This window comes from Haliotis rufescens, unplaced genomic scaffold (assembly GCF_023055435.1).
Source record: "Haliotis rufescens isolate VD_foot unplaced genomic scaffold, xgHalRufe1.0.p SCAF_10, whole genome shotgun sequence".
Classification (NCBI taxonomy): domain Eukaryota; kingdom Metazoa; phylum Mollusca; class Gastropoda; order Lepetellida; family Haliotidae; genus Haliotis; species Haliotis rufescens.
The window spans coordinates 24,952,517-24,964,788 of NW_025963780.1; the positions used below are offsets into that span (position 1 = coordinate 24,952,517).

Genomic DNA, 12,272 nt, shown 5'->3' on the forward strand with positions numbered 1-12,272 from the left:
ACAATTTTTGCTAACATGGAGAATATTTCGTTTAGGATGATAATTGAATCCAACTTTTGGAGAAAACAGTTGACCACGAAAAATAAGCTACTGAATCTATGCGAGTCTTTTTACGCCGAGGTGAGGTTGATAATTCGTAAACTTGGCTTGTGTCATTTCGACATTCCATTCTCCAAACGTTTCGTGATGCGACACATATGTCCATGTTCTTTTCACAGAAGGACAAGTAACGTGATGCGCTAATCTTAGGAATGACAACATAAAGGTTATTGTTTGCGCGTGCTCTTTACTTCAGACAACACCTTCATATACAGAAGACGGTTCCCAGTCTTTGCCACGCGGGTCACGAAATGTGACAGGTGTCACAGAATGTACGTCCCAGTGACCCAGATAACCCCGGTCTTAGATATATTTGTGTGACTGTACCCGATCTCTTTACCTACGAACAGAGTGCATCAGGGTATGTTCCAAGATTTAGAAAAAAACGTTATCGCTGGAAAACCAGTATGTGTCTTGGTTTTCTTTAAAAGTCGAAATAAGGTTTACACAAACGAACTTTTTATTAGTACAACCAGGGAGTTTTTATGTGTCTATATAAACCGGTATATATATACTCATATATGAGTATAGACTTATGTAAGTCTCTTGTATAAGATTCCCTGGAATAATTATAATTTATTTAGTAAAAGTAATGTGTTTGAATATGCCAAACGTTTGAAGATGAAGTATTTTCTTTCAAGACCATTGATGTTTCATTCTCGCTACAGATTATTTAAGTTTATGAAATATTCATATGCATGCACTTGTCCATATTTACTACCCGGGTACCAGACACCCTATTACCCAGCCCTGCCTGGGCACCTGTTATGGGTCTGAAGAATTGGGTATAAAATGTACGAATCGTAATTGCTTAACCGCAGCGCTGGCAAAAACTATTAATATACAACATAAAATGATCTGATCGTGCATACACTGAAGTTGATAGATGCTTTATCCTTACTTGAACATGTAAAATTAAGAATGAATGCTTGCATAGTCTGAAGGAAATGTGAATATTAACTATGCTTGTAGTTTAGCCATGGAGTTTTATTGTCGTTAAACAATGTACCACATGACTAACCACAGGTTCGGGTAGTTGTGTGGGTCGGGTGGGTACTGAGTAGGACAAGAGTACCCAAAGGACGACCTGGTTAGTCACGTGATATATTGTTTAATGGCAAATATTTACTAGAAATCTATGGTTGCACTATAAGTGACAGATGTTCGTACATTGTATTTCTTTCTGACTATGCACACATTCCTTCTGACTTTATATGATTGAATAAAGATAAAACTTCAGTCAACTTCAGTGTATACATGACCAGATCCTTTCATACGTTTATCTACCCGGGTACTGTCGGGTAATGGGAGGCTGGGTACCCGGGTAGGGTTAGGTAATAGGGGACTGGGTACCCGGGTAGGGTCGGGTAATAGGGTGCTGGGTACCCGGGTAGGGTCGGGTAATAGGGGGCTGGGTACCCGGGTAGGGTCGGGTAATAGGGGGCTTGGTACCCAGGTATGGTCGGGTAATAGGGGGCTGGGTACCCGGGTAGGGTCGGGTAATAGGGTGCTGGGTACCCGTTTTAGGGTCGGGTAATAGGGGTCTGAGTACCCGGGTAAGGTCGGATAGTAGGGGGCTGGGTACCCGGGTAAGGTCGGGTAGTAGGGGGCTGAGTACCCGGGTAAGGTTGGGTAGTAGGGGGCTGGGTACCCCGGTAGGGTCTGGTAATAGGAGGCTGGGTACCCAGGTAGGGTCAGGTAATAGGGGACTGGGTACCCGGGTAGGGTCGGGTAATAGGGGACTGGGTACCCGGTTAGGGTCGGGTAATTGGGGACTGAGTACCCTGGTAGGGTCGGGTAATAGGGGGCTGAGTACCCGGGTAGGGTTAGGTAATAGGGGACTTGGTTCCCCGAGTAAGGTCGGGTAGTAGGGAGCTGGGTACCCGGGTAGGGTCGGGTAATAGGGGGCTGGGTACCCGGGTAGGGTCGGGTAATAGGGGGCTGGGTACCCTACCAATAGGGGGCTGGGTACCCAGGTAGGGTCGGTAAATAGGGGGCTAGGTACCCGGTAGGGTCGGGTAGTAGGGGGCTGAGTACCCGGGTAAGGTCGGATAGTAGGGGGCTGATTACCCAGGTAGGGTCGGGTAATAGGGACTGGGTACCCGGGTAGGGTCGGGTAGGGTAATAGGGGCCTGAGTACCTGGGTAGCCGGGGAAGGGTCAGGTAGTAGGGGGCTGAGTACCCGGGTAGGATAGTAGGGGGCTGAGTACCCGGGTAGGGTCGGGTCATAGGTCACTGGGTACCGGGGTAGGGCCGGGTAATAGGGGGCTGGGTACCCGGGTAGGGTCAGGTAGTAGGGGGCTGAGTACCCGGGTAGGGTCGGGTCGGGTAATAGGGGCCTGAGAACCAGGGTACCCGGGAAGGGTCAGGTAGTAGGGGGCTGAGTACCCGGGTAGAATAGTAGGGGGCTGAGTACCCGGGTAGGGTCGGGTCATAGGTCACTGGGTACCCGGGTAGGGTCGGGTAGTAGGGGGCTGGGTACCTGGGTAGTAAATTTGGACTCGTCCCAGCCCTTCTGTGTGTACCTGCCCAGCATTGTTTATATATATATACAGGCCGGCTGATGTGATGAGTTGTGGTCCCTCTGACGTAGTCTCTCTCCCAGACCCAAGAGAATAAATTAAGTCTGACTCCAGTCTTAAATGATTTGGCAAGTCTAGATTGCCTCAGCTCCAGGAAATTAAGTTCTGGGCTCCATTTGAAATGTACTTTTTTCATTTAGTAGATACATATATTCAAACAAGATCACTTTTTTTCTGGGACAAAATGTCAGTCTTCTTCTGAAGGACACCATTCACTGTTGTATTGTGGGTATTATTATTTCAGTGGTCAGCAGAGAAAGGTCTCTCATATTTCTACAAGATGGCCCCAGAACAGATATCTGTGATTGAAACAGGACAGGATGTTGCCAAGCAAAGTGGGAACGAAACAGAGGACCAGGAAGAAACTATTTGCACAAGCTGGAGAGACAAGATTTACATGAACAAGTTCATCTACACCGTCTACCTGGCCATAGCGTTCTCCATGTTGGTGAGTAAACTGGACATGGTTTGAAACACAATGCCGTTTAGAAAATGGTCAAATGTAACAAATGTTATATTTGGGATTACACTTTCTCATTAAAGTACAAGTTCTAGTAGATTCCAGTAGGGCTGGGACAGGTAACTCGGGTACTGAGTAGGACCCAGGTACCCACAGGACTACCCGGACCCGTGGTTAGTCACGTGATATATTGTTTAATGACAAAAATTATCTAGAACTCTATGGTAACTCTACAAGTCACTAATGATCGCATTACTTTCTGACTATGCACCCATTCCTTCTGATTTTCATATGGTTGAATAAAGACATAACTCAATTCAACTTCAGTGTATGAATGACCAGATTGTTTAATACATGTATCTACATACGTTTTGCCAGGGCTATGCTAAAAATATTCCCAATCGGACATTTTGAGACATTTCCTGAGACCTTCAGTGGGTACCCGGGTAGGGTCGGGTAATAGGGAGGTGGGTACCCGGGTAGTAAATTTGGACTCATCCCAGCCCTAGATTCTAGTACTTTTTGGGGATGAGTCCCATCCAGGATTCGAACCAAACTGCTGGAGTGAGGCACCTAATCGCCAGCACACATTTGGACTCAAGCAAACTTAACACTTTCAAAAGCAGTGAAGTAGTCTGGTGGTGAAAGCATTAGATTGCTGATGACCCTGGTTCGAGTCCCCACATGGGTGAAATGTGTGAAGCCCATTTCTGGTGTCCCCCGCTGTGATATTGCTGGAATATTGCTAAAGCGGTGTAAAACAATGCTCAGTCACTCTCTCACACAATTTCTGTCCCTTAGGCATTTTGGCTTTTGAAAAAATATTTTGGATGATCAAAGATGGCTTCCTAACAGCCATGTAACAAAATATCCACAATATATGGCACGGCCATGTTTTTCATCATCCTAATCTTGTCGTGTTAGTTCACTATCGAGGTACAGAAATAAGATATGCTAAATGCTTCGCTCACTTGTAGTGAGAATTTAAAGCCTCAGCACTGATTGGCACATCAGAAAGTTCACCTGTCACGACCTCCTATAGAGATCTCCCCAGAGTGAGACACCTATATATATATACTATTCGCCAGCACACAATGGGACTCAACCCAACTCAACACTTTCATGAGCGGTGAGGTAGCCTAGTGGTTAAAGCATTAGATCGCGGATGACCTGGGTTCGAGTCCCCACATGGGTACAATGTCTTCGTTTATAATATCTGAATTAACTTAGATTGTTTACATGCTGCCATGATATAGCTGGAACATGGCGTAGAACAACATTCACGCTTCAAAATTTTCACTGTTTCACTCTGTGATATTCTTCAAGGATCAACAGCCATATGATAAAAAACACCAAACATATCGATATTCAGATCTTAGGACATCCCATTACGGGTCATGTCAGAACGACCTTTCATCCGACCAATCAAAGCGTCGCTTACCAGATCATGAAAGTGACAGTAGGAATGTGTTTTCTAATCATGCAACCTCAAAAACATTAACACAGGGTATTCCGAACGACAGTAACGGCCCGTACGACCGATTCCGTCAAAATTATCATCTTTCTCTTGCTTCCGTGGGATAAACATTTGAACGGAGGAGGCGTTGCACAGTACGTGGGAAGGACTGCCATACAATCGCAACCATATATTACACATTCCGGAATGTTCGTTTCTTCAGTTTTACACAATTTTAATCGAGAACTGAGTCAATATATTTTTCAAGCGTAGTCTGAAATGGAAGTCGCCAGGTTGAAACGAGTGCCGTAAAGCTTGTGAAATCTGCTTTCTAATTGGCTGATGTCGACTTCATGTTAGTCGTTTCAGTGGTCGGTCAAAGTACGCAAAAGGTCGTTCTGACCTAACCCGTAATGGGATGTCCTCAGATCTTTATTTAGCAGCAGCGAGAACTTAGATCTAATTTTAATGAGATTGCCCAACATTAAACTATGAGTCCCATATTAGTATGTTTTGTACCCACCAGGGTGTGTGTATCGGACAGAGAGGACCCTCCTTCCTTGACCTTCAAATAATCACCGACACGGACGTGGAGCGGGGATCTGCGTTCTTCACTGCGGGGTCCGTCGGCTATCTGGTAGGGTCTCTCGTCAGTGGCTTGGTGTACGACAAGTTCAACAAGGTGCTCACGATGTTCTTCTTGGGGCTCTGCATGGGCATCAGCACAGGGGTTCTGCCGTTCTGTTCACTCTATGGCTTAATGGTGGCCATCCATCTCGTCACAGGAGTATTCATGGGCGGAATCGACACATGTGAGTTGAAATCTTCAGGGATCAACCTTTGTTGCCAGAAGCGCTGGCTATTGATCAATTATCAATATACTTTGAAGACGTTTCTTTCAGCAAATATACAAAAAGCTCAGAGACAAAACATCATATTTAGCGTCACTAGTTTCCATTTTACTCTCAGTCGACAGCACACATGCTATGCAAATCCTGCAGTCAACTGAAATCTGCACGGCAGTCGCTAAGTTGTTTATGAACCAGATGTCAATCTCGTTACGCGACTAAGCTGGACTTTTACTGTCAGTTAACTCCCTTGCCTCAGTAAGATATCATCACAGCGCTGAGACCACTTTGTGCAAGTGGCCCCAGGGGTATGGTGCTGAATAACCTAGAAACATAATTTGGGTACTTTTTAAGAAATAATTCTAGCTAATTCACACACTTGGGGGGTTGCCAGAGATCTTTATTATACCCCCGACAAAATGTCAGGGGAGGGGTGGAGTCATGGAGGGGTGGAGTCAAAAGATTTTTTTTTTTTTATTACTTTTCCATTTTTTAATGAATTTTTCAAACCCTAATGTCCGTCCGAAAACTTTGTCCTCGCGATTTCTCTTAAACTATTCAGTGGATTCATCTCAAACTTAGTACATATAATCTGTGTCATATGAAGGGGTGCAGTCAAAAGCAAAATATTGTTTCTATTAATTTTCCATTTTTTTCATGAATTTTTCAAACGTCCGTCGAAAACTTTGTCCGCGCGATTTCTCTTAAACTATTCAGTGGATTCATCTCAAACTTAGTACATATAATCTTTGTCATATGGAGGGGTGCAGACAAAAGAAAAAAAATTGATTTTATAAATTTTCCATTTTTCTATGAATTTTTCAAACCCTAACCATATCCTAGCTATTTAATTTGTAACTACTGACACTAGGCGGCTCGGGGGTATTAGTGAGCCACGCTCACTTTTGCACTTGTTTTATTTCTATTCATACTATGGGCCACCAGATCAGCAGACTAGCCATTAGAAGGAATAGTGATGAAGTTGTTCTGTAATCATAACATATTCAGAAATATATTAAGCAATATTAATTAAGCAATTAATATTGAACAAAAATACTTATAAAAGATTTGGTCAAATTCCTCGTATCCTATGGAAATATTTACATCATTCGTTTCTCACAAATCCTCAGTATTTCCACTAGGGCTGGGACGAGACCAAATTTACTACCCGGGTACCTGCCCCCCTAATACCCTACCCTACCCGGGTACCCACTGTAGGTCTTAGGAGATGTCTCAATATGTCCGATTGGGAACTTTTTTAGCATCGCCCTGGCAAAATGTATTTAGATACATGTATTAAACAATCTGGTCATGCATACACTGAAGTTGACTTAGGTTATATCTTTATTCAACCATATGAAAAGTCAGAAGGAATGGGTGCATAGACAGAAAGAAAAGCGAACACTAATGACTTGTAGTGTAACCATAGAGTTCCAGATAATTTTAGTCATTAGACAATATATCACGTGACTTACCAGGGGTCCGGGTAGTGCTGTGGGTACCCAGGTCCTACTCAGTACTCAGTACCCACCCATTAACAATTCACTGATTAGGAACCTTGTCCTTATATTAATATATAGATGTTCCTAAAAATAAACGTCAGGTAAGACAGGTTTTCAGAGCTGATGGGGTCTGATGTTTTGCTTGGATTGTCAGTATGTTGTATTGTTAAAGGTCCAGTTTAATACCATGTTATACATAGTATCATTGATGCCGTCTCTCATGTCAGCTGACCTGTTTCAGGCGGGAATGCAGAGCTGGTTCGTACATGGGGGAGCAATGGACGCTCGGCCATGCAAACAGCTCATTTTGCATTTGCCTTTGGTGGAGTTCTCTCCCCTCTTATGACCAAGCCCTTCCTGTCGCCATTACCAGATGTGATCAATGCTACAACAGCTCCACCCAATGTTGGGTTCAGCGGGATGAATATCACAGTCACCTCAGCTTATATATCCTCCAATTCAACTTTGACCCCAATTGAAGAGAAACAAACAACAATAGTTTTTTATGCTTATTTAATTTCTGCTGTATTGACAACATTCTTTGCTTTTCCATTTTTGATAACATATTGTCGTGAAAAATCTCAGATGAAGAAGCGAACTGCAGGGGAGGCCACTCCGGAACCCCCAAACATGTCACGTGCTGTGTTCATCTTTACGATAGGAATGATATGTGTAACCTACATGCTGTACTGCTCTGTCGAGGACAGCTTCGCAGCGTACCTGATGACCTTTGTCGTCAAGCATCTACACTGGAGCAAGTCTAGAGGAACGGAATTAACATCAGTATTTTGGGCATCCTTTGCTGGAGGAAGATTTCTTGGGATCTTCTTTGTAAAATTTCTCACTCCAGTCAAGTTACTATTTATATGCTGCACTTCTTTAATAGCATCGCTAATCGCTTTTCTTGTTTGTGCGCAGTACGATATACCTGTAGGCATTTGGATCAGTTCGGTCACAACTGGACTGTCAATGTCCGTTTTCTTCCCAACAGGGTTGACTTGGACGGAGGAGGAGTTGTTAAATATGTCCGGGAGAGTTGCATCCGCTATTTTGATAGCTTCATCGTCAGGGACCATGGCGAACCCCATAATTCTGGGGTATCTTATGGATGAACACAGTCTCATGTGGTATGCGTATCTCCTCACGGCAGAAAGTATTGCATGTCTCCTCATGTTCCTCATACTTCTCATCTACGCTCGCACGTTCCTGAAAAAGAGGAAACAGAGCACTGATATAACAATAGAGGTAAAAGCCAATGGTTTCTCGTCACAGGTTGAAGAAAAGTTTCTGTGATCTGGTCAACTAAGGGATGTGAGAGGGACTATTTGATTTTCATTCATATTTTTAACATGGGAAGGCGATACGCAATAAGCAGTATTCCAAACAAAATTTCCCATATTTAGTCAAGGATGTTTATCAACCATTACCCAATTCTGTAGAAATTCTTCTCTTTGAAGTGGACAGTTACTAATGGATATTATCATAACCAAGATCTTGTATTTGACTCACAGTTTTTACATGGCCAATAGCCTGTCCAATATGTGCCTATAGTCAGCACTACAAATTCAGCATTACATGCCTGAATCCATGTTTGGTTACATACTGTTTCACTGAAGACATGTTTTGTTACATATTGTTTTCCTGAATACAGGTCTGAATACACATACAGAGAGAAATACTGTTTCCCTGATGACTTTGTTAGCAATGGATGTGTTTGGTTACATACTGTTTCACTGAAGACATGTTTTGTTACATATTGTTTTCCTGAATACAGGGCCCACTTGCACAGAACAATCTTAGTTACAATCGATCTTAGGCGGCTACAATCAACTTTACAATCACCCTACAATTGTCCTATTCCACTTGCACAAACCGATCTTAACGCGATTGTAAGACGGCTTGGATTTAAGATCGCGATCTTAGCTAAGATTGAAATCTTCAATGGTGGAGGTACAAATATCTTAAACTAGACTCCTGTCTATGGTTGTCTGCAAACGCGCAAATCTTGCTGCGCATACAACGTGTGGAACCGGTTACAACATACAACACGTACCTCCCTCCACGCACCTTGCACAGTTGAAAGGTCTCAACTATTTGAAGGAAACTATAATTAGAATGTTGGCATATAGATTTAGTGACATTCTTATTATGAAAGTAAAAATTGAAAATAATAATAGATCTCTATGTCCAATTAACATAACAGGTAAATGTATGATCGTCATCTATTTGGGGGAGCTTTCCGTAAAATCCTAAATACAACTGTACATGTATATCCTTCATGTTTTAGTTTTGCCGCTATTACAAAGGATGTTATGACAACCTTTTCAAAACATAGTAAGACGGGAGATTTCAAGAATGCATGTACGGGAAATAAGAATAATGTTTCAAGAAAGAAGTTGTTTAATATATATTCATTTGGTATTAATTATATTTTTTAAAAAGTGTGAATTTTACTTTTGCTATTTATGGGATATTTTACACAAATTTCAAATGTCTCATCATGTGTATTTGCTTGTTTGATGAATATTTGCATTAGTTTCTTATAAATTCAGATATTACAACCGCTCGTGACTGTCCCACTCGATTTTAGATATAAACGTATGATTTTGCACTTCAACTTGTGTTTACTTGTAGATTAATTTAATGATAAACTAAAGACAAAATAACTGACACGAATGTGACCCAAAAGAGATACAAGGGGAGCTCGGCGGTTCTACAACATTAATACACTGGGCAAGGTAGATTCTACGATACTTATACAAAGGGAAACCACTCCCATCTAGAATATAAACTATGATTAGCTGCCCTTGATTTATCTTAAAGGTCACGGACGTTACAAATCGCTTGCAGACGACTTAGGTTTTATCCTTCCCTTGATAAGGTATGTTGTTTTAGACTTCTTTCAGCATTGACACGGGTGGGAATAGTACTTTAAACTATCGACTCGATAGTTATGTGGTTCACTATCGCAATTAACGATATTTTTGACGTTAAATCTGTGGTGCGGTCTTCGTGTTGTTGAAGTGTCGATTCGAATCATAAAATCTAACAAAATAAATAGGCAGTGTTTGATCGTAAAGCAGATTATTAATGTGAAACTGGCCCTGTCTTGCACGCCATTTTGTCAGGAACTACAACGATCTTAGCTACTTAAGATTGGTCTGGACCAATTGTAAGTTTCGATTGTAGCTTACAATGATCTTAACCTACAATCGCTTTGTGCAAGTGGATGACAATTGTAGCGTAAGCCTAAGATCGCGATCTTAAGGATTTACAATAATTGTAGCGCTAAGATCGCTTTGTGCAAGTGGACCCAGGTCTGAATACACATACAGAGAGGAATACTGTTTCCCTGATGACTTTGTTAGCAATGGATGTGTTTGGTCACATACTGTTTCACTGAAGACATGTTTTGTTACATATTGTTTTCCTGAATACAGGTCTTAATACACATACAGAGAGGAATACTGTTTCCCTGATGACTTTGTTAGCAATGGATGTGTTTGGTTACATACTGTTTCACTGAAGACATGTTTTGTTACATATTGTTTTTTCCTGAATACAGGTCTTAATACACATACAGAGAGGAATACTGTTTCCCTGATGACTTTGTTAGCATTGAACTATACTGATGGAAATTAATAAGGGAACAATGAAAACTATAGGGAAACAAGAAAACAGCATTATCACTATCCCTGCCATGAGGCACATTAGAAGTTAGTTTGTTCATATTGTAGTGAATAAAAACTATAAAAAAACGAGTCCCATGAAGCCTTAAGAAGAAATAGCCAGTTGGGCAGCTTTCTCATAAAAAATAATGATTAAATATGAAATTAATACACACAAAGGCCCCTTCTCTGGAAATAATGATTCAGTGTTGATAGATAAGCTAGCTTATCTTCCGTAGTTTCTAAGAAAAATTGTCCCCTTTACACACTCTATACACCAAGCAAAATAACAAGGGCCATAACAAAAAAATTGACGGGACCAATTTTTGAACTCAGTCTTGACAAGTATCTCTTAGACAGGCATGCAAACTTTCATTCCTGTAACTTCAGTAGTTTATGAGAAAACATGTCCCCATTTCATGCAGTTTGCACTAAATTGAAAAGCAAGGGGCCTATCTCAAAAAATGAATTTACGACACCAATTTTCGAACTCATTTGAGATCATGACCAGTAACATCAGTGTGTTAAATTTTATTTTTCTGACTTAAATAGTATTTGAGAAAATTTGTCCCCTTGGAGAAGCGGATGGACCTAAATTTTTGGCAGGGGATAATAAGCTTTACTGTGAGTACATTTGAAATAGAGTGTTTACTAATTCAATACATGTCAGAATCAAATGTTGAGATGTGTTTGTGTGCATTGTTTGCAATGTGTATTTGGTAGACAGGGCTGGGAACTCATGATAGCATATCATTTTACTGTGTCTAAAACTAAGTGTTACCTTATTCATTTCAATCAGTATATAAACATGTATTATGTTATTGTCAAATATCAATACAGATTATTGTTTTTGTTGATTTTTGTTTTACATGGTGAATAAGAAAATATTTTACTTCATGAGTCCGTTTCCATGGAAACTATTTTCAAGTGTTGTGTTGTGTTTGATTGAATATTTATGAAAATGTTGATTTTCAACTAAATTGCTTTGAAGACAATTGTTTGTATCAAATGCATTTGATAATCTCGGTGAAATTAATCCATCAAATGGTCAGCACTAACATCCCAAATCAACAAACATGTTTTATATGAAATCAATTTTATGTCCAATTCTAATGAAATCCAAAATGTTGTTGTTTTTTTAAGTAACTTGATTTAAGCATCTTCCTTCCAAAGAATCACAAATGCTTTAAAAAATACCAAGTCTAAATAAGTTTATATTCTTTGTTGACTACTAGTGATGACCCAAACATCAAACTAGGTCAAGTAAGGAAGGCAAGTAGTCCTTTAACTTGTTTTCCTTCATTTGAATGTTTAGCTCACCTGACTGAAAGTAAAGTGCATTTTCATTTTTGACATTTTTTTCACATTTAAATTTTAGGAAGGTGGATTCGTCAACCAAGTTTGATGTGATCTAATGATACTAGAGCTTTACACCAATACGAGTAGAAAGTCAAATGCTACGTGGTTTTAACAGTTTTATTGTATGAATTTCATGTTTTTCATGCCATACCTATACACTGGCTATGCCATACACCATACCTAGTATGATATTATGTTTAATAATACAGAATCTTTTTATTTATTGTCTGTACACTGTACTGGTAATCCTATCTGATACATCTTCCCGAGGCAAGAGCGTCCACTAGCCTTTTTATCA

The 12,272-nt window shown here is 40.8% G+C and overlaps 2 protein-coding genes across 6 annotated transcripts in view; one reads left to right on the forward strand and one right to left on the reverse strand.

Moving 5' to 3' along the window:
- On the forward strand, positions 1-9,108 carry LOC124117108 (sodium-dependent glucose transporter 1A-like). 2 transcript variants are annotated; one of them, XM_046478837.2, is made up of 4 exons: positions 1-120; positions 2,926-3,129; positions 5,124-5,409; positions 7,189-9,108. In XM_046478837.2, exons 1-4 carry the CDS (start codon positions 16-18, stop codon positions 8,238-8,240), a joined length of 1,647 nt encoding a protein of 548 aa, XP_046334793.2. In that variant the 5' UTR covers positions 1-15; the 3' UTR covers positions 8,241-9,108. The 2 variants fall into 2 exon arrangements, with proteins under 2 accessions (XP_046334793.2, XP_048244655.1); XM_048388698.1 differs by lacking the exon at positions 1-120 and adding an exon at positions 222-460.
- The window catches only part of LOC124117109 (probable tRNA N6-adenosine threonylcarbamoyltransferase, mitochondrial), a 25,211-nt gene continuing 20,955 nt past the window's right edge, over positions 8,017-12,272 (reverse strand). For 2 of the 4 annotated variants that reach the window (XR_007219258.1, XR_006858228.2), the window contains exon 11: positions 8,108-8,153. The gene's annotated coding sequence lies outside the window, so the exon portion shown is untranslated. Of the gene's footprint in view, positions 8,154-12,272 lie in introns of all 4 variants that reach the window. The other 2 variants (XM_046478838.2, XR_007219257.1) reach the window with 2 other exon arrangements.